The sequence below is a fragment of the Taeniopygia guttata genome, chromosome 5 (genome assembly GCF_048771995.1).
Source record: "Taeniopygia guttata chromosome 5, bTaeGut7.mat, whole genome shotgun sequence".
NCBI classification, from domain to species: domain Eukaryota; kingdom Metazoa; phylum Chordata; class Aves; order Passeriformes; family Estrildidae; genus Taeniopygia; species Taeniopygia guttata.
In genome coordinates this window covers 2,437,814-2,460,952 of record NC_133030.1, presented here as the reverse complement: position 1 = coordinate 2,460,952, position 23,139 = coordinate 2,437,814, and the positions used below count along the sequence as shown (strand labels likewise).

The window sequence follows — 23,139 nt, the reverse complement described above, 5'->3', positions numbered from 1 at the left end:
AAATATGAACTTCCTGAAGTGATACAACCGCTGGGAGACAAAACTTATTTGTGGAGGCAAGAATTCACTGCTATACTTTGGTACCTAAGGGTCTCCAGCACTAAACAGCTGAGAGGAGAGGGAAATGCAAGTTCTGAATCATGTCTCAGCACATCTGAAATGCTGTAGTGACCACAGTCTTTTCACCTGATAATCCTGAGCTCCCACTGCTGCAAGGTTTTGCTTGTTTTGAAAGGAGCCCCCGATCTTACAGGACCTTGGATGCGTTGCCTTGGAGGGGAATAGAAATAACAGTGAAGCAAGCCTAGGGAAGAGCAGAAGAGCAAAAGGAGAAGGCTAAAAGGGAAGTAGAATTATTCATGGTCTGCAAGTGCAGTAAGTACTGGGCCGTAGTTCAGTCTTATTCACTGCAGAGATTACAGCAGGGAGGTGAGGGCTGGACTGAGGCCAGACCCTGCCAGTGTGAATTTCAGCATAAATTAATATTGGGCATAGGAACATAAATGAACTTTGTAAATTTCATGTTCCCTTTGCATGGAAATGTATTACGTGGTTGTGCATTTTTTCATAGCTAAGCAGTGGTGCATATTTCTCACCTGCATCACAGTAAAACAGGACAAACCTGTGTAACAGACATCTTAGAAATCCTTTACTATGATACAACATTTCTATCAAAGATAATGATGTGTAGATATTCTCTCTGTTCTACCAATGATATTATCCCTTATCAATGTGAAGGAGCAGAGGAAATGTAATAGCTCTTAAATAAAAACTGTTCTTTGAGTACTATGAAAATACAAAGCTGAATGAAATGAGTCAAAGTATTTATCTGCAAATACTTAAAGCTTGTTTTTTGCTTTTAAATCAGTTAAAAAATGGATCAAGTTAGATCTCTGAACTAGATTGAATTGCATGTGGTTACGTGATCCCTTTTACATTAGAATGGATTTTAAAAGGCACAAAAAAGCCTTCTGCTTCTCCCATTGTCAGTTATGTGTGTATCATGTGTGCGTAGAATCCTACACCACAGTTTGTTTCTCTTTGCCCAAGAACATGCTTTAGCTATTAAAAACAAAATAACAGTACTCAAAAAGGAATACCAAAGTGATTGGTCTGTTTCTACTTGTCTTTTTCACTCAGATGTCCACTGAAGTTTTCATTTTAACAGTCACAAGGTAATGCAAGACCATGCATCTGAGATTTTGAAATAGAAGTAGAAGGTAAATAAGTCATTATCTTTTATCCCAAGTCCTTGAAACATCTCAAAAAAGAAATAAAAGGGTGTTAAAATCCTACAGATAAAGAGCAACAAAAGACTTGTTAGAGAATGAAGTGATTGAGCTCTGGAAAATGCCCCTAGAATTAAACTTTACTGATGAAGGAGTGAGTCTAGGTGATCCTAATGATTCCATAAGTTTAACTATGATAACTCTGGTATTTTTATGTCTTCATACATGTCTTTGTGCTGAAGTGATGGTAGGGGTTTGATCCATGACTTTGGTATGCCCCTGTGCCAGGTTATAGAATAATCTGGTGTTTGGTACTGGAAATTAATTTATAGATGTTTTTAACTGTTTTTGAACCCATATTTTGGGTTGCTTTTGTGCTGACAGAAGACACTGTATTTTAAAGGTGTTTGGGATGACATTAGTGATTTATTATGTTTTTCACTTTATATTGACTATGGAACCTGAAGGACTGTGAATGTTGAAAAAACAGCTCTAGGTGCTATTTATATGTTTCACGGCACTGTTGGCACGACTTGGTGCCTGGCATGCAGTGTGTTGCTTTGGCTGATCCCCTATGCTCCCCTAAATAGTCATAGGTCATCCACTGACACGAGTGGGATGAAGGGTATGGGCAGTAACTGATGTAGGCAGCAGAGACCCAGAAGTACATGGATAATGTGGGTTGTGCTGCTGGGGATCTAAAGGGAAATAGCCACCGGGCTCTCTTGGTTGCTCTATGGAGGAGGACCTAGGCCATGAGAGAAATGCCCAACCCATTTGCTGCATATGTTGGATTTGTCTCCAGCTACAAACCCCTTGTGGCAAAGTGTCTGGTGTCGGCGCTGACTTTGATTTCTTCTCGATTCAGTCTTTTCTTTCTCCATGAGGGGAGTGCTTGCAGTTTGTACTGAGGTGGTAGAATTGGAGGTGTAGGGTCAAATATGGCCAAGCTGCATTTCCATGGCCATCCCTTACAGGGAGTGAAATGTGCCACAGCTTCAAATTTCCAGGTGCAAAAGGAACAGGCAGTCTATACCCTGCTGTATAGCAAGGAGAGGGAATTTGTTGCAGGATTTGAGGTGTTCACTCCCAAACGCAAAACGGTACCCTCTAGGCATGAACTAGGACCTGCTTTCTGTTCGGGCACAGAGCTAGGAGCAAAAGTTGATTTGGCTTCATTTGCGACACGGCTGCAGGAGCAGAGGGAATGTTTGCTCGGCTCGGGGACGAGCGAGGCAGCGCCGTGCAGGTGCGGGCACATCTCTCCTCGTGCCAAATTTGATCCGGGCTTGGCTTTAGAATTCTCCGAGCGACCTCAAAACAAAGCGTTTCGCTTCCTTCAGGGCGCGCCCAGGGCAGCAGAGGCCGGTGCTGGCAGCATCGCTCGGGGCGGACAGCTACCGACTCCGGTAACTGCGGCGTTAACGGGGCGCGGGGGCAGGAGCCGAGCCGAGCCGTGCCGAGCCGAGCCGGCGCAGTGCGGGCGGCGGCCGCCAGGGGCCGGCGGCGGGCCGGGAGCGGCGGCAGCGGCGGGCGGCGGCTCCGGAGCAACAGGGCCGGCTCGGAGCGCCGGGGGCGCGGTGCCGCGGGCTGGCCCATCTCCCGGATCCCATCATCTCCCGGCTCCCATCTTCTCCCGGCACCCTCGGCCGCCAGCAGCGCCCGCCCGCGCTCCGGCCGGTGGCTCCCCGGCCGCGTCGCCCCGAGTGGGAGCAGCCAACAAGTGGATGGAGCGGGCGGCAGCCGGCTGAGCCCCGGACGTGCCGGGGGCAGGCGCCGCACGGAGCCGGCCCCATCCTGCCTCCGCCGGAGCCCGGCTCCGCGCACGGATTTAGCCAGCGCTGATTTACGGAGCTGCCGCCTGAGCCGGGCTCGCCGGGACTGGCGGTCGCCCCTGCTCCGCCTCGCACACGCCAAGCACACGCACACCGCCTTCGTTTTCCCCGTGGGGACGAGACCCTCGCTCGTTGCCTTGTGGCTGATGCCGAGGCGAGCGGCTGTGGCGGTGCCCGGTGCCCCCAGCCCCGGCCGCCTCCCCGGCTCGCTGCCCCGGCAGCCGGCTTGAAGGGGCAGGAATAACTCGCCAACCTGTGGTGCGCGCTGACCACAGCCACCTGCGAGTGTGGATCAGCCGGCACAGCCCCTCGGCACTGCTGTCCCCCGGTCCTCACACCAGCGGGAGCAGCGCTGCTATTTCTCTGCCTAGGATCAGTAAGTATAACGGCGTTTTTAGGCTTTTCTTCTGCATGACACGTAGGTACGATTTAAAAAATAGCGTCGTTTAATAGTTCGTGTTCACCTTCTCTGGTGTATTAATAGATGTGGCTATAAATGAGGCTTCTCTTTCAAAGGGGGGGTGTGAAGGGCTGTGTATATTTTTGTGTGTGTGCTTGCATGTAGACGTTGCTTCAGTGCACCTGCAGTTGTTTTCTTGACATATCAGGGTATTTTCACTTGGCTGAGCATTGTACGTGACCGTTTCCAAATTAAATCCAGTGAGATGTTCATTGTGACCAAAACACAATTCTGCTGTGGATTAAAATGCAGCATTCCCGCATCTGATGTGTTTCTGCAAATGCAACAAAAGCTCTTTGTCAAGATACATTTATTCTTTAATGTTTCGTATGGATACATGTAGGTGTATCTCTTACGTATGTGCTCAAAGATCTGAATGCATTGTGCGTTGCAGTATTTTTATTAGTGTTTATATGTGTTGGTGTTTCAGAAGCATGCATATGTTTGTGTATGGATGCAAGTGCTCGTATGGGTGGGGATTTTGTATCTGTCTCTATATATATGTGACATACCCACCCACATCCTTACCCACAGAGTCGTTCAAAATCTCTGTGCATGTGATGTGGGTGTGTGTGTAATGTAGAAGTGTGAACAGTGTGGGCAGGAGAAGATTTGAATGCCATGGTAATAGATGACACAGTTTCATTTGATCGGTTGACCTTTTAGGAAAACAATCCAATCTTTTCCCTTTTTGTTTTGTTTATTTTTGTGTGTTTGTGCATGTGCCTCAGGTTAAGTGCTTCTTCTGCATGACCATAACCAAAGGGTGACCCATCCACTCCCTTGTGTCCCATGGGGACCTCAGAGCCAGTTTCTCAGGCTTCATCTCCTCCTCCTCCTCCTCTTACCACTGCTGCTGATGCCCTGGGTGCTGCTCCCAGGTTTGAGACATTGTTGACAGGCTGAAGAATGGATTTGTAAAGACCTCCTCACTGTGTAAATGAAGTGATGGCTGGAATTAACTTCAACTCTCCAAGTAAGGACATTAAACAATACGTTTGCTAGGCCAAAGCATTACCAGGAACAAATAATGAGCAAAGAGACTATTTGCATTTGGTTTTAATGATGAGCTAAAACTGTCTGCTGAGAACAGGTACCCTTTGGTTTGCATATTCTTTTCCTGAGGAATGCAGCCTTTATAGCCTGCGAGGCAGTCTGATTCTGATCGGATACAGCTGTGATGGCTGCAGGAGATAAATGAATATAAAGGGCCTTGGTGGATGGAAGAACAAGGTCTCAGCTGTTCTCTGGTCCGATCTGAGAATTTCATCTTTTCTCATTAGCGAAGCAGTAGCTTGTGTCAGACGTTCTGGAGAAGAGGAAAATGTGGATCTGTGGTTTTCCAAAGTACAGATTCAGTGTTGTGACCACGTTGCCACACTTGATGCGCAGCAGACTGTCCTCCAAACGCAAATGGCTTTGAACTTCCCGGCGAAGGTCGCGGTGACGCTGTAAATAACGCAAAACCCTGCTACAGCCAGCGGTTACAAACAAAACCAAGCAGCTGCAGGATGGAGGTCGCCATGGTGAGCGCGGACAGCTCCGGCTGCAACACCCACATGCCCTACGGATACGCGGCCCAGGCGCGGGCCCGGGAGCGGGAGCGGCTGGCGCAGTCCAGGGCGGCGGCGGCGGCGGCCGTGGCGGCGGCCACGGCGGCGGTGGAAGGTGGGGCGGCGGGCGGAGGGGGACCCTACCACCACTACCACCAGGAGCAGGCCCGCGGGGCCTCCTCCTCGCACGGCGGGAGCGCCCCACGCGGTGGCCTGCCCTGCCGCCAGAGCGGTAAGAGGAGGAAGAAGGGCAAGAAGAGGAGCCACCATTTGGGGAGCAGGGAGTGTGGCGCCTCCTTCCCCTGCTCCGAGCTGCTGCCACTCAGCGGCTCTGAGGAGAGGATACTGAAGGACTTGAGCGAGGAGGAAGAGGAGGATGAAGATGAGGATGAAGACGATGAGGAGGAAGGGAAGCTCTACTACAGTGATGACTATGGGGAGGATGAGTTTTCATACTCGGACCAGCCACCCGATGACGGTGGAGGCCCCGGGGGTTACAGCTCCGTCCGCTACAGCGAGTACGAGTGTTGTGAGCGCGTGGTGATCAACGTGTCGGGACTGCGGTTCGAGACCCAGCTGAAGACGTTAGCTCAGTTCCCGGAGACGCTGCTGGGGGATCCGGCCAAGCGGGGGAGGTACTTCGATCCTCTCAGGAACGAGTACTTCTTCGACAGGAACCGACCCAGCTTTGATGCCATCCTGTACTACTACCAGAGTGGCGGCAGGCTGAAGAGGCCGGTCAATGTACCCTTTGACATCTTCTCTGAGGAAGTGAAGTTCTACCAGCTTGGGGAGGAGGCCATGCTCAAGTTCAGGGAGGATGAAGGCTTTGTCAAAGAGGAAGAGGAAAAGGTTTTGCCGGAGAATGAGTTTAAGAGGCAGGTTTGGCTGCTCTTTGAGTACCCGGAAAGCTCCAGCCCAGCCAGAGGCATTGCCATTGTCTCTGTCTTGGTCATCTTGATCTCCATTGTCATCTTTTGTCTGGAGACTTTACCAGAGTTCAGAGATGACAAGGAATTCGTCATGTCCCTGAGCTTAGGGAAGGGGCTTTCCAATGAGTCTCTTCGCCTGGACGCTGGGGAGCACACCATCTTCAATGACCCTTTTTTCATTGTAGAGACCGTGTGCATCATTTGGTTCTCCTTCGAGTTTACAGTGCGCTGCTTTGCGTGTCCCAGCAAAGCACACTTCTTCAAGAACGTCATGAACATCATAGACATTGTGTCCATCTTGCCTTACTTCATCACCCTGGGCACGGACCTGGCGCAGGAGCAGGGCAGCCAGCAGGCCATGTCCTTTGCCATCCTGAGGATCATCCGTCTGGTCAGGGTGTTTCGCATCTTCAAGCTCTCCAGGCACTCCAAGGGTTTGCAGATCCTGGGTCACACGCTCAGGGCCAGCATGAGGGAACTTGGCCTCCTCATCTTCTTCCTTTTTATCGGAGTCATTTTGTTTTCCAGTGCTGTTTACTTTGCAGAAGCTGACGAGCCTGCCACCCATTTTCAAAGCATCCCAGACGCCTTTTGGTGGGCCGTAGTGACCATGACTACGGTTGGTTATGGGGACATGAAGCCCATAACCGTGGGTGGGAAAATAGTCGGGTCCCTTTGTGCCATTGCAGGAGTGTTAACCATTGCTTTACCAGTGCCAGTGATTGTCTCCAATTTTAACTATTTCTACCACAGAGAAACTGAGAATGAAGAGCACACGCAGATGATGCAAAATGCAGTCAGTTGCCCTTACCTCCCAACAAATTTACTGAAGAAATTTAGGAGCGCGTCCTCTTCATCCACAGAGGATAAATCAGAGTATTTAGAGATGGAAGAAGGAGTTAAAGAATCTCTTTGTGTAAAGGAGACTAAAAGTCAAGACACAGGGAATAGCAGTGAGTCAGAGAAGAAAAACTGTGTAAATTCAAATTCTGTGGAAACTGATGTGTAGTTTTGAGCGTTTCCAAATATATTTATGCATTAAAGAGTGCAGTGAAAATAATGAAATATGCAAACAAGAGTCTGCAGCATACAGTAGTATGCCATTTAATGGTTAAATACAAGTAAAAAGCATTGCTGAACATGTATTACATATCAAGTAAGTGGTACAACTTGAGGAAAAGATTGCTAGATCTGATAAATTTTCAGACTTTATATTTTTATTAGAATGCAAGTGTTTTGCACATGAGGCTGAAAAATTTATTAAAACCAAGTCAGTTTTAAAGTGGGTGCATGAACTGTCGACATCACTAATAACAGCTCTGTGGTAAAAGTTGGCATTCAGAGGTATTTACTATGTAAGAAACAATGAAGTTTGGTAGTCATTTATCTATTTATCAGTGCTTTAATAGCAGCTACCATAAATCATTGGATACCATAGTCATTGTTTTTCAAATGGTAAATTTATTGTAAAAAGATATTCTACAGAAGATAGATCTAAATTATTTTTTCTTGAAATCTATAATGCTTGTTTTTAACTGGAAATTTACTTTGAAAAGGCTGTTGACCCTCCAGAAATTGTTTATTTTTATAACTCTCTTTGGAGGCATTGCAGCATTTGTTGTCTAATAATGAAAGAAATGAAGTAAGAGTTAAACCTGGTCTGACTGCAAAGGCAAAATGACTGGAACGCTTTTTTGCACTACTTTATATGCTGGAGATATATTGAAAGAGACTTCATACTGTGAATGTTTACTAATGTAATAGTTCAATGACAATCACTGGGAGAGTGAATTCTGCATCATATTTTATTGTTTCTTCTTTCTCTGTGATGCTGGTGGCAAAACAGCTGACATGACATCAATTCCATACTCTTTTTAATTATGAATATCTGTCATCTGGAAAAGGATTGCGAAGTAAAATTTTCTAATCAAAATTATTTGAAATTGGTGTTTTCTACTGATGCCCTCAAGAAATACCAACCTAATTTATATAATTTTTTTTCCTGCTTAATTTAGCATTCAGAGTCTATGATTAGTAGATGCACTTTGTCAGTATTGAGGAAATTCGGTGTATGGGAGGAGAAGGTAGAGTAATAAGATACTCAGTTGTTACAGTACTGACAATCGAGGATTGCTGACTTTTAATAATGTGCTATTATTGGTGCTGCATTTTCCCTTGATTACAGCTTTTGCCCATGTATATTTGAAGCAGCATTTAAGACCTAAACCAGGCATTTTGGGCTTCAAAATGAACTTATTTGGTCCCATGAAGTCCTCGTGAAAGCATTCCATGGTTTCTTTTCACTGATTTTTAGGCCAGCTATGTTTTGCTATGTGTCAAAACCTCCCACTGCCCTTCCTAGGAGGTTCAGGTAGGTACAGACTAGCTGGCCTGCAGTGTATTCCAGAGCCTAGAATGAAATAGGTAAGATATTGCTGCATACAACATAAATAATAGATTCAGAACAAGGTTTTTTTCAGACTTACCACTACCAAGGGAAGGCACAATGAAACTGTCACCGTTTTTCAAGAGGCACTGTGGAACATTCCAGATGATAAAACTTGAACCAAATTGGCATATGCACTTTAAGATCTGGGACAGGCTGTTTTGGAAGAAAAAAGGATCTTAATAACACCATTAAATTACAGTAGTTTGCAATGTTCATTTAAAGCTGAGTGAGGGGCTTTTTGCAGGGGAGAGAACTTGTTGGTGACTGACTTACAGCAACAACAGAAGCACTCTGAATTGGGCATCCATGGTATTACACATGATCCATCAGATCAGCCTTTTTTGCTGAATCCAGTGGCACCAAACAGAGCTGCAGACACAGGCTTGTCTTTAATGGCTGGGGTTTACCTTCATAGTTTTTCTGTGAGTCTCTTCGAAAAGTTTCTCTGCTTGTCTTCTTTTGCATTGCAGAAAAATAAAAAAAAAGACAACACACAAAAGACTGCGTTGTGCTGAGCCCTGCTTCAAAATGTGTGTTTAAGTGTCTGATTCCTAATTTAAAAACACTGAGCAGGCTTCACTATATTTTTGATGTGAAGTATTAAAAAGAGCTCCTTTTTATTGTGGTGTCAATTCCAACTGTGCTTTGAATGAAGTGACTCAGTCATTTTATACATAGGCATTTGCCAAAACATAATGTTACCTTTCACTCCAGCTCACCTGAGTTAAATGTGCTGAATCCTCTGTTTCTATGGGGGGGAGCAGTATCAGCAGTGAGGATGAGTGCTCTATAAAACCCAGCAAAAAGCTGCAACTGGATGTACTTCTTTCAGAGATAGCAGTTAATGGTCTAAAGGGCATGAGGGCTCTCTTGCTGAATGCCTTGGTACTAGTTTTGTCTGACACCAGAGACCATTTAGTGCCTGGGACCATGGCAATGAGGAGTGAAAGAAACACTGACCAGGTAAATAAAGAACTTAGAGAAAATAAGTACTACCTGTTTGCAGTATTGAGTGGCTGAGAGGGGAGGTGGATCCTAAGAGGTGGGATTCCAGACCTCTAATGGAAATGAGAAAACTCTTTGAATCACTTTTAAAGAGCATTCATGCTGTAGCCACGGAGCTCAGCATGAGGGGAGTGCTTTAATAAACAGCTGAGATGAGATGCTGACAAGCCCCTGTTCAGGAGTGTAAGAAGATGCAGTTTGTTACATCATCAGTTTCATTGAAAGTTCTGTTCTTCATTACAGTCTCTGCTGGTTTCATCTTCTATAGGCAACACAAAAGAATAGTGATTGCTATTAATATCAAACTGATTTAGAGGTTTTTTTTTTTTTTTTTTGCTCTGTTTCTTTGATACATGAATGTTTCAAAAAAAAAATCTTCTTCAAACACTGAGTTGTTAATTTAAAAGAAGCATGCAGTGTATGTGCTGGGCTGTTGTCAGAGCAGAAGGAAAAGGTCTGACTGTAGGGGCTCCTAGCAGTTGGCAGAGCAATGTTCTGGGTCTGTCCTCAGGTAATGGTGGAGCTTCCTGCAGTGAATAAACCCTTGGTCATGATAAATAAGGACTTTAGAGCTCAGTGCTAGGTTGTGCTGTCAGCATTCTGAATCACAGAAAGAATTGTGCATCCCAGAGTGGAAGCAAATAGCTCTGCTTGGGTTTATAATTTGATTATTCAGCTATCTATTGGTCCAGTCACAATATAGTTTTATCACGCTAAAACCCAAAGATCCCAAGTGCTTTACAGTAAATAGAAGTTTGTGTTAGGTATTACTTTGGTTGAAATTTTGTGCCAGAGAAACCCTCTAGCTGAACTGTTATGGCTCCAATTTACTGCCTCTCCTTCTGTCAGACCTTTCCCAGGAATGCTGACAACTCTCAGAAAAATAATTTTATTGTGACCTGGGCATTTTACATTTTTAAATTATAGTGGTGAAATGCATTCCTGATGTGAATGGATTTACACTGGGGATCATTTTAGTTCTACTAATGTAGTTCAAATGATTTCACATTGACATACATTTCAGCTAAAAATAATGCAAAATGAGATATTTCAGGTTCACTTGCAGTGGTGAAATAATTTGGAGGAGTTCCATTAGAATTCATGGAATCACAGCAGCACCAAATCTGATTTCAAATATACTCTGATACTTAACAGTGTGCTGGCATTTGTTTAAAGAATTCCCTAAGCATTTTTATAGTAATCTTAAGTGCCAAGTCCATAAGACTCATAAGGAGAGAGTTTTGCCAGCTGAAGGGTTGGATTTAATGGCTGACTTCAGAGATCCATAAATTTTTTCTTTATTACATTTCTGCTGTTACATTGGTTCCTTGAAACCATCAGGCTGGATGCTGGACTTTATACCAGAAGAAGTGTTGTGTAACCCAGTTAGACTGAAGGGCTTTAGTGTTCAGTTAAGATTTCTGGAGTGATTCCATAAGAGGCTAATTCCATTTGATGGAAAATTTAATTTGTTTGTATTTGAAGGAAAGTTCTCCTGCTTACACAGGTTTTTGTGTGTAGAATCCACCTCTATGGTGTTCATGTAATGCAGAATAAATCTGGGAGATGCAGGGGATTAAAAAAACCCATTGTGATAATGATTACATCTGATTCATGACAATAGTGTCCTTGGTGTTTGGGGATACTGATAGGCATTCTTGTGATCATAAAAATTGGGATTTGAGTGTGTTTTCAGTCTGTAAAGCTTCCGAATGTGAAAGTTATTTTCATAATACTGGTGTGGAAAGAGTTTGGGATCAGGCCATAACCTTGAATAAAGGGTGTTAGAGTGTGACTCCTGACATGGAACATTGCTGTCAAGTTTGCTGTCAGGTGTTGAGAGTCATTTGACTCAGGATCTGAAAATTCAGTGCTGAGCTGCCCAAGAACATGAGGTACTTCATATTTGCATAAGTGTAGGATAAATGTGCTATGGAAAACCAGCTAAATATCAGAAAGTCTGTTCCTTTTGTAGCTAGTTGCTGAAAAGTCTGTCACACAGCATTGAAAAATGAGATGTGTCTTTCTGGCCATCCTGGATGCATAAAACTCATTCTGAATACCAATTAATTTTTAGCATAATCTTTAAATTTATAGGTAATGCTCAAATTAAATATAACCTATCCATGTAATTCCCTCTATTTCTCTATTTTTTACTGGTTCATTGTTACTTTCTACTGTCATTGCATCCAGTTATAAATATGTAAATAAAAGTTTAAAACTTTTAATTAATTGACATGAGAGAGTAGGAAATAAAAACAAATATTAAGAACTCCCCAGCTACAGCACCCAACATATAAATTACATATTTTTCTTATCATTAAATAATCTAAATAATAGAATAACTTCTGTAGACATGGGGCAGGGTATACACTTTTCCTCTTGCTATAACTGAATGATTAAATGCTTCAGATTTTGCAGTGAATAAGATCTAGTTGACAGATTCATCATATTTTTGCAGCTCCATTTTAAACAAATATGCATAGAAAAATTGACACTTTTGTAAAAATGAAATCTTTAATTTCCACAGAGGCCATCTGATGTGGACAAAGTGATTGACAGATTAATTCTGGGTGAAAGTGCATTAATTTTTTTTGCCTCAAACCCAGGTACTCTACATAGTGCTGCCATGCTTCCTGTGTGTTCAGGATTCCGAGGACATTAATTCTGAAAGAAAAGTCATTAAAGCATTATGTACTGAGATGATTGAATTAATTCTTATTTTTAATCCTTTTCTGTACAATTAAAATGTGCCTTGAGACCTTTTTCTGCAACAGGCCCTTTGGAAAATAAATCTATAAGTATATAAGAAGAAAGAAAGAGAAGTCTTACATCACATGTAAAAGCTCATAAAACACACTAATTGAGGGAAAGTAGGTAAGTAAAAACTACTTGTATTTCCTCCATTTGTGCATTTATGGTGCTGCCAGTAAAACCAAGCTGGGGGCACCCTGGCTGAGCTGGTCTGCAGCTCCAGAGAGGTGCTCCATGTGTTGTTTCTCTTCCCTGGTCTCAGGGGCAGCAGCGGCTGCTGCTGGGGCATCGTGTGCCTGGGAAGATGCTTCCTGTGCTGGGCAGCACCACCTGGGATGGCACAGGTCCTGGAGGGCTTTAGCCTGTCTGCGGAGTCCACAGGGGGAAATGATGCCTCAGGTTTAGGTTTTCTATTTTTGACATTCTGTGCTGCTTTAGTGTGCACTTCTGAGCTTCACATGAGGGGATGCTGAGCTCTGCACAGAGCAGGGACACAAAACAATTCCTTCTCCAGCTGGGCACCAAGGACAAATGATCCAAATCTCAGCCCCAAGAGCACAAACAGCGTGGGCTGGAGAGAGAAAAACAAGCAGGATGGGACTGCCTGGGCTGGAGCTGGAATGGGACAATGAACTCCAAGGTGCCAATGGAGCAGAACTGATCCCAGGGAGAGCCCCCGGGAGCGCTCGTGCATTTTGGGACCATTTTGGTTCATCTTGGGTGCAGCCCTGGCTGGGCTCTGCTGCTGCCCAAGGGGGATCCATGGAGGAGATCCTTTTAATCAATCCCTGCTTTATTCTTTAGCTCTGTCCAGCCTCTGCTCTAGGCCAGCCTTCACAAGGCATCATACCACAAGCATCCTGCTGAGTGAAAAATTTGGATTATTTGCTTGGAAATACCATGCAGCCTTCCCAGACAGGGAGGCCTCAAGGACTCCAGTCTGCCAGTTCCTAAGTTGCAAAGGGTCTCAGGTCTGTGTTCACAAAATGTGCTTTTCAATACCTGAACTCCATTCATTTCATACGGAGCTGGGCTGTAAAATGTTTCCTTGTCTTGAGGAGCAAGCAATTTGATTAAGGTCAAAAGGGACACTCTCGTGGAGGAGGTTTCCAGGTGTTAGAGTTGTTACATGGAGTGTAGGAAGGGACAGCACATATTCAAGAGACATTTTGGTCTCTCTTTGTTTTAAATCTCTTGCTCAAATGTTCCTGGGCCATTTGTCTTCAGAGAAAAGGAGGGGGATGGATGGAGTCGGTGAGGTATGTCAAAGGCATCTTTAATTTTAGATACATGCTTCTTTTCTGTTCTTATCAGTCAGAATAAACTAAGTTTGGGTGGGTTTTGTGGCTGGATTTTTGTTTTGGTTTTTTTTAACATTATTGTTATTAGTTATTTAGTTCTAACACTTATTATAAAAGGATGATAGACACTGAATCTGGAATTATCATCCTGGACATGAATAGCACCACTCAGAAAACCAACTGAGACATACTCAGAATCACTCCTGTCCCTCTTGTTTGTTTCAGGTGTGCTGTCTTGGGGTCCAGTGCTCTTGCACTGAAGTCTTGCAAAGTTTCTTGTGTCAATGCTAGGCGGTGCCTGGCCCTGGTAGGAGAGCCAAGGAGAAAATCAGCTTTCCTTATTTGTGTTTATGTTGGTATGATTTTGGTGCAGAATTTTGCTATAGAGGAGGGATGCTCCCATGATATGCTGTGGAAAGAAATCCAATCACATGCACAGGGAGACTGCATTCCCCATTTTGCCCTGCCCTGTGCAATCAAGGACACTACTGGGTGCCCTGGAATCCCTACACTGAGGATCCCATCACATTCCTCTTCCACTGAGATCAGTGGAGGTTTGGTTTTCCATCAGAGCCCGTGAGATCTGTCCTTATTGTGCATCATCTTCTGTATGAATGAAGTTTAATTCCTGCCTGTTGTTGTCTCCCTGCTGGCAGAGCTTTGATGAATTCAGGGTGTCATTCAGTGACAGTTTCTCCTTGCACAGGGAGCCTGAATGCAGAAAACTGCAGAGGGCTGTGGATGCTGATGAAAGGTGTGTAGGCACACAGTTTGTGGCGATTGGGAGTGGGGCTGGGGCTGATCCTCATCCCCAGTGGGTCCAATTGGAACACCAAGGTTTGGGTTCTGAGGATCACAAAGCAAAACTCCTTCTCTGTGCAGGACAGGTGAATAAAACTGAAGGTGAGGAGCCATGGAGTGCCCAGGTGTGCTGGGCAACCACACAGGGCACAGAGGCACACAGGGGCAGTGCATCAGCAGGAGGGGATAAAAGGCTGGGCTGAAGGACAAGGGGAGCAGAGCCTGCAGCCTCCTGAAGTGCTGTGGTGTGACTCTGTGTGGGTTGGAGCTTTCTGAAATTGTGTGGTGACACTCTGGGTATCGTGGCTGTCTCGACTGTGACAAAGGTATCTCTTGTTTTTCTATCCAAAACTATATTTGTATTACAAGCTGTACGTTCCACACGCTGTGTATTTCAGGTTAAACACTTTCTGTTTCATCAGTGGGTTTGTACTTTAAAGATGCCCTCAACTTGCCCTGAATTCCTCAGGAATTTTAAGAATTTATTTTTCAGGTCTCAAGCATGAGGGAAGATGATCCCTCTTTGCATTCAAAATGGCAAGGCATTATTTTAAAGCAGAAATTTTGCATATTTTCAGTTTAAGAAGCTAAGGAACAATATTTTTTTCTTTTAAAGTCATCCTTAAATATTAGCTGCAGATACACACACGGAAGAAAAATATGGTTTGATCACAGAAGAAATAGAAAATATTTTTAATTCAATGTTTAAAGGGCATAATTATGTTTTATTTTGTGCCAGATGACAAGCTTAGATAAATGTTGCTTTAGAAAGAATCTATCCTACTGCAGAGAGTGCAGTGGAGGAATTGTATACCAATTTATACTCCAGCATTTATTTCTGTATATGCTTATTTCTGTTAGCTATTTATAGGCAATGTTACTTATTCAGGACTCATAGATCTCAAAATTAAAGACAAAAATGTTATACGGATCTGAGTAAATGAGAGGAACAAGGTTTAATTCTTCTTAAAATCTGCAAGAAAAAATTGGTTTTTTGGTGCCTTTTTACTTGTGAACATCTCCTCTAATTACTGACAGGATGATTCCATAGGCTAGACAATAAAACTGTTTTGTGTGGCTAGTGAAATATTTTCTGTTACCCAGAGTTTAATGGAGGATTAGCATTTTTATATCTTTGAAATATGCAGAAAATGTGAGAAAACTAGAAAGTAGAAATTTTACTGATTTGCTGCTCTTTGACCTATTTTACAAGAAAATATTGCCAGAATTGATTAGCGATGCTGGACAGCTCAATTTCTAAGCAAAATGGAGTGGCTGTAAACAGATTTTCTCTTGAATTCATGAAGAAAAAGTGCTTTTTAAATTGTCTTATTTTTGAGCACCCAGAAACAAGGGCATTCAGACCACTATCTACTTCTGAAACATTCTGATGGTTTGACTGATTTGTTCCTTTTGAGAGGAGAGAACAAATAATATTCCAGCTGTTTTTGTTTTCTGTGCTATTCTGTATTTTGAATTCCACCTACTAGAAGCAGGCAGAGAACCCACAAGGTTTCCAAGCACAGTGTGTTGCACTGCCAAATAAAACAACAGATATGATTTAGCAGGTTCCCCTAATTAGTCAGGCATCATTATAGGATTGCCCAAAGAAGTGCTCCTAATACCTCTGCCCTTGGCTCTAGGCTTTAAAAGGCTCTCCTGATGCCAGGCTAGCACAGAGCAGGCATGGCAATTTGAGGTGGTGACACAAATGTGTCTGGGAGCAGCCAGGGCTGGCTCCTTTCCAGGGACTGGGAAAAGCAGGAGCTGAGTGTGATCCCACAGCCACGGGAGTGGGACCTCATCACTGTCCTACAGCAGGGGAAGAGTTAAATGGGCTCCAGGTGAGGCTGGGCAGGACCATTTTATGTGAAATGGGCTCCAGGTGAGGCTGGCAGGACCATTCCAGGTTAAAGGGCTCCAGGTGAGGATGGGCAGGACCATTCCAGCCAATTTGGGCCCTGACAAAAGTCTTACATTAACCACAGACAGCAGGTTTGGATCTACTCTGTTAAGATGCAGTTATTCCTCAAGGTTTGTGTTGCTCCATCCAAAACTGAAAATGTGCAGTTTTTGCAGAGCTGTGAGTGCTGACCCATTGTTAAGCTTTTTGCTGCTCTTGGTTTTTTTTGTACCTGAATCATCCCTAGGTCTTATTGCTTCAGTGTTTTACTGCTGCCAGTATGTCTATGATTATTTCTCCTAAGCTGTGGTCCCAGTTGCTTTTTTTAGACAGCTTCCTTGTGGTGAAAGGCCAGAACATTTTCATGGATTTTCAAAAGCAGGGCTGTTTTTCAGCTGTTGGATGTATAGGTTCCAAAAAAGGTGCTGGGAACTAACTAATGATGTTCTGGTTTGGACTGACATCCAGAAAGGTGCTAGAACATGATGTGTAGTATTTCTTAATCTTTTCATTGAGATGATTAGTGGGGTTTTTTTTGCTGTCCTTGCAGCAGTGTCATTGCTGGAACTGGAGCAGATGTTGGTGTTAAGTATACAGAGCCATAGCAAATGACTGCATATCTAAATTTATGTCTTGTTTGTACTACAAAGTATCTGAGCTCTGTATCTGGTTGAGATATTTGAGGAGGTGTTTAAAAATTAGCCTGGTGTGTACTAAATGAATGAAAAAAAACTGAAGTGATGCCTTCCCTTGGTCTGTTTGCTGAGGGTGGGAGGTGAGCTGTGTGGCTTGTACTGAAGTTCTAACAGTGGAATATGACCTTAAAATGGTGATTGGACCTGGAATGTCGTTGTTTCAAAGAAAGCCAGAGTGGGTTTTCCCAGTATTTATGCACACAGGTGGGAAACTGCACATATTTGAGATGCAGAATGTCCAGGCTGTTTTCATGGGACCATGGTGCCTGCAGACTGAAACATGATGGAAAACTCTAGAGCCCCAAACGCCAAGATTTGGTTTCTGAGGATCACAAAGCAAAACTCCATCTCTTTCCTAGGGTTTGCTTCTTCACAGAGACCTCAGTCACCCTCACCACCTTTGTAGCCCACTGGCAATCCCACAAAGGAGCAATCATAAGCAGTGAAAATATGAAGGTGAAGGAGAACATCCACCCCAGATTGTGTGGAATAAAAGACTTAAATGAAAAATGCAATCCATATATTGCAATGTCCTCCTTCAGCTTCATTATTTTTCTGCACACACAGTGTTTGATGCAGTGCTGTGAGCATTCTCTGGAGCCTTTTTCTGTGATGAGCACTTAGTTTTTGTGGCTCTCTGGTGTTAATGAGCCCAAGCAGATTCAGGAACTAAATCCAAATGGCAGAAAACTTCAGGAATTCAGTGAGCAAAGTTAAGAGGTTTTTGTTGTTATTTTCAGTAACTGCTGGTAAGAATGTGATGTTAATTGGAGGGGTTGACCTCTGCCTCCAAAGGCAGATTCATTATTTCATCTTTTCCAGCCTTCAGACTGTTTTATCTTGGACCTTCCTCTTTCTAAGGACTGGTATTTCTTCCATTGTAAAGCATTAAAAGATTTTTTTTCCCATTTGGAGCTGTTTTTTAAGGAGGCAGCTCACTCTGTGAGTGCCTGCTGTGCAGGAAGGGCTGCAGAGGTTTGTGTGTCAGTGGTGCCCAGACCTTGGGAGAAGTCCTACTTCCAGGGAAAGGGAAAAGCTGTTCTGGGATGCCATTTGGAGCTGAGCAGAAGCAAACCCAGCAGCTCTCTGGAACAGGAGTCCAGAGCAGCTGTGGGTGCTCCATCCCTGAATTGTTCAAGGACAGGTTGGATGGGGCTCTGAGCAACCTGGTCTGGTGGTTGTACCCACCCATGGCAGGGGGGTTGGAACTAAACGATCTTCAGTGTCCCTTCCAAGCCAAACCATTCTATGATGGCAGATTTAGTAGCACTTTGTGCACTAGGAACTTTGTCTGGTTGATAACATAATTTGCAAAAGCATTTTTATCAGGTAGATCAACTGTGAAGTTTGGTTTTAGTTAAAACAGGTCAACTGGTCAGATAACTCAGGGAGTAAAGGGGTATCAAATAAAATGTTGGTAAACGCACAGAAACGTGAAGGGCATTATGAAATAATGATTATCTCCTAAAAAAAGCCACCAAAAACTTTGTGTTTACATGACAGGCATTTCCTAATTCTCTGTGTCTGGGGCTCAAAGGAGCAGTGTGTTGTTACCCTGCTCCAGGTCTGCGAGTAGCAGCAGCTATAGTTTATCACATTGATAGTGAGTTTCACACACGTGAGAAAAATGCTTTGAAATCCCAGGATTAAGGAGAACTGGACAGGAATTACTGTGTCTCTGCTATTGCCCACAGTGTTTCAGATTGAGGAGAAGCTGTACTTTGTTCTTTCTGACAGTTCAGACACTGATCTTTTTCTGCTGGGTTTACAGATCGTGCTCTTGCCTGAAACCACTTGAAGTGGATCATGATCTTTCTTTTTACTAGATGTAGTTGCCCAAATAAATACTTAGGACAGAAATGTTCAAAATGGTGTTGTCATCCCCACTCAGTGCAGGCTTTCTATGCTAGAAAAAGAGACATCTAAAAAATTATTCAACTGCATAAATTATATTGTATATGCACAGGCACCAAGCAGAGCATCATATTCTGCAGGATGAAGATCTCTATTTAGGAAAGCATCAAAATCTGCAGTATTTTGCAGAACCTGAAAAATCAGAACCAGGGATGTGTAGGGTTCTTGTTTTTGAGTTTGGCCTCATTTCTGCTCCTGCCATTGACTTGAATTTTGGGCTGTATTAAAGTAACCTTTGTGTTTGGGAGAAAGAGGTGGTCAGTAATGCAGGAGGTGTAGTGGGTGTGTTAATGTGTGTAATGTAATGGTTGTAATGGCTATGTCAATGTGCACAGCTGGAGCAGGACGTGGCACATTGCTCTGGTATTTGAGCCAGTTCTGAACTGAAATTTGGTCAGGGCTTGGAACAGCCCTTCCCAGAACACAGGGAAGGGCACTTGTGTGATCATTGAACATTCCTCTTGATTTAATATAAGCAAAGAATAGAGATTTATTTTTAGTCCAGTGCAACTCTCTCCAAACCCTCCCCCTTTAACTTAATTTTCATTTTCATTTGGATTCACTTTCTTTTCTTACTGTTTTTGAGAATGCTGCAGACAGTAGGGTTCTGTACCCCAGTTGTAATCCAATGGCACTCAGAAGGGAAGAGACTTTGCTCTACAGACATTATTCTGCAGGATGATGTGTACAGCACAGCTCACGGGCAGATTTGTTAGGACTGTGCATATAGAAAATGCTTCTAAAGCAATGAGAGATTTGGGCTGCTCGGTCAGGTCATTGAATGATAAATGGATTTATTCAACAGCAGTCATCTGCATGCTTTTGACATTACCTGAGTTCCATTTTGCTGTGGTCACAAGGAGCCGGAGGAAATTGAGTTTTGTCAGTCTTGGGAAATGGTGTCTAATTGCACCCTGAGTTATTTAGTGTTCTGGAGAGCTGATACAGTTGATATTAGAGGATGATTGAATTTTATTGATGTGCGGCTGCTTGTTATGAAAAGGAGCATCACGGTCCTGTTCCACTGCGATTTTTTTTGTTTTATGAAAATATTTTTGTATCTTTCATATCAGATGTGATATTATTTCCCCACCAGATGTCACGCAAACAAGCCCTAATTATGCACATATTCAGTGTACTGGAGCTCAGGGAACCTGCTCAATGGCTGACTAATATTGCTTGCAGAGTGCTGTACTTGTATAAATATAGCATTTACTTGTTCCAAGCCACCTACAGTTACTTCTGCTTGAGATTTATATAACCAGTAATATTTTATGTTTTCAGCCTATACAAAGGAGGTATTGTATTAGATGAAGAAAGAGCTTCTTTTTAATGCTGTAGTTAAGGTTCCACAGTTTCTCATCTTGCTTTCCAACTCCTTTTGCTCTTGTAAAATTCATGATGAATTTTTCAATTTATTTTATAAATGCAGAGTTTGTTTCTAGAGCTTTATTTCCTACAAGTAAACCATCTGATCTTCTTTTTCAGACTTTAGTGTTTAAATGCAACATCTTGGTATGTTGCAATGCACTGAGAACCTCTTGGTGGACTGGCCTTTATCAGCTTGAAATATTAAATGGTACTGTATGTCAAAGTATGAAAAAATAGCGGTTTAGATGATATCCAGGAGGCTCCATTCATAATCTCTCTCTCTCTTGTTATTATGTCAAGAATAGTGTGTATTATTTACACTCATTGAAGAGGATGTGAGGCTAGTTTTACATTTTCTGGGCCCGGAATAGCCATGAGTGATGAAGCCATGCCTTTCTGCCAGGGTGCTCTTGCAGGCAGCACAGCAGCTGTGCCACGAGCTGCAGGGGTGCTCGGGTGTCCTGAGCAGCTGTGGCTGCCCCTGGATCCCTGCAAGTGGCCAAGGCCAGGCTGGATGGGGCTCTGGCCAGGCTCTGGGAGGTGTCCCTGCCATGGCAGGGCATTGGGATGATCTGAGCCGTAGGGTTCCTTCCAACCCTGACTATTCTGTGATGCTCTGTGGGACGTTTTTGCAGGGGAGTCCTGCAGGCAGGAGCTCTCCAGGAGCTGCAGAGCATCCCCTGCCTGTTGCTCCTAGACCCACTTTTCCTCTTGCTGCTTTCTTCTGCAGAGGCTGTGGGCTTGAGGAAGAGGAAATGTGAGAACAGGCAGCCTCCTCTTGACTTTAAAAAATCAAGGCTTTTGTTTGTCATGTAGCAGGCAGGAATGTGAGGCAGCAATGCTATTTGTCCTAAAAGGACTCCCGTACCTAACTGGCAGGCCTTCTCCTGAGAAAGAAGCAAAAAGGAAAATGCAGACTCTGTGAATGATGCTCCAGATGTGTCCTCCTCCCTTTTCCTCCAGCTAGAGTTTTCTCTTCCCGATCCCAAATGATTGTAACCAACAATCACCCCTGTTTCTGGAGGGGTGCTTCTGTTTGCATCTGTACCAGGGTGCATTTTTAACTGAGTTGCCCTTGGTAGCTCAGAGGTGATCATGGCAGAGACATTGCTGCATGCCAGGGTTTATTCTGATCCTGGCCTGGAACAGGGAGAGGCAATGCTCCCTTGTCACGAACATGAATTAGTGGGATATCACTGTTCTTAAGTATGTGTGACCTAATAAGAAAACTCAGTAACTAACCATGGAAGAGTAATTTTAGCAGAGAACAAATTGCATTGGGTATATTTAGTTTCTTTTACTTCAAACCAGTGAGAATATCATTACTAATCTTTATTCAGGTGTCTTTTACTTAACTGCATAGCAAAATCTCTAGTCAAAGAATATAAATAGATTCAAGAGCAATTGTGAAATGCTATCTAAAATGAATAGCTCAAATTTGACTTGGAAAATGATTGCAATATAAAAATGAATTCAGTATCTTGCTGATTTTTTTCTAGCTAGAAAGCTTCTTTCTACTTTTGTTTTAGTATTTTTTTTTTTCTGGTTCTTATGCTATGGTGCCATTCTTGAGAGGACTCCAAAGAAATACAAATACACCAGAAAAATTACATTAATGAGAAGTGAGGAAAAAAATCCCACGAGGTTTTGGTGTTTTTGTTGTTGAAATATTTGTAATTTTGTGTTTTAAATACTTGGCCTAAAATGACTGACAAATTCCAATTATGAAAAGCATTATCAAGTTTTAGTACATTCTGATTAGCGTGATACTCACTAATGTGTTCTGCTTGGGAGCTGATGATGCAAGATGGCTTAAATGTGTAGTTCATTATTATTATGGATGGTTTTTAAATTTACTGAATTGCTTCACCCAGTGCTGCAAAACAAAAAATTATTTTCCCAATTATACTCTTTTGTACTGAAGTGTTTCTAGTTATAGGAATTTACATGTCAGAATAACTTGCAAAAGAAAAGAATTGCTGTTTTTAAACAGAAAGCCAATAAGAATAATGGTTGTTAACACAGATTTCTATTGAATAGCTTAAAACATATTAAAATTTAGAGACAAACAGTCATAAATAAATAAAAACATGAACAGTAATAAATAAAGCACTGAGTGTGGTCAGCTCTTACTTGTTTTGTGCTCCTGCTGATGGCACTTTGCTGAAGTCCCTGTGGGTGAGTTTCATGGACACAGATGGGGGTGTCTGGTTCTCCCAGGCAGGAGGGGTTGATGCACCTGAGCAGAGTTCTGGCTGAAAGAACCCCTGGCATGTTTGGTATCAATGGGAATGGGGTTGTTTAACCTGGAGAAAAAGAGCCTCAGGGGTGACCTTATTGCTCTCTACAGCTCCCTGAAAGGTGGCTGTGGCCAGGTGGGGTTGGGCTCTTTCTCCAGGAACTGGCAGAACTGCAGGACACAGTCTCAAGCTGCACCAAGGGAAATTTAGGTGGGATATTTAGGAAAACGTTTTTCACAGAAAGAGTGATAAAGTTCTGGAATGACCTGCCTGGGGAGGTGGTGGAGTCCCCATCCCTGGGTGTGTTTAACAAAGCCTGGATGTGGCACTGGGGGCCAGGGCTTAGTTGAGGTGTGGGGCTGGGTTGGACTCAGTGGTTGGAAGGTCTCTTCCTACCCAGGGATTCTGTGAATTCTGTCTGCAATGTGGTTTCCTTCTGCTTGATGTCCCTATGGACACCATGAAAGGCATCTGGTCATCCTGAGTTAGCCTTTGCCATCACATCACCTAAAATCAGAGATTGCATTTTATGGATTAGGTATTGAGCTTCCTATTAATGCAGGCTCACAGACAAAGTCTGTATTTTAGACTAAAATTTAGTTACAGAAAACATGAGTAGTGTAAATGGAACCCGTGATTAAAGACTTAGATAAGAATAGGTACTGAAATTTGGGATGGATTAAAGAAAATTTCTGTT

The 23,139-nt window shown here is 43.3% G+C and overlaps 1 protein-coding gene across 1 annotated transcript; it reads left to right on the top strand.

The window, feature by feature from the left end:
• Positions 1–2,765: 2,765 nt before the first annotated feature.
• On the top strand, positions 2,766–22,108 carry KCNA4 (potassium voltage-gated channel subfamily A member 4). The gene is made up of 2 exons (XM_004176184.6): positions 2,766–3,440; positions 4,256–22,108. The coding sequence occupies exon 2, from the start codon at positions 5,036–5,038 to the stop codon at positions 7,016–7,018; it is 1,983 nt and encodes a 660-aa protein (XP_004176232.2). The 5' UTR covers positions 2,766–3,440; positions 4,256–5,035; the 3' UTR covers positions 7,019–22,108.
• Positions 22,109–23,139: the final 1,031 nt, after the last annotated feature.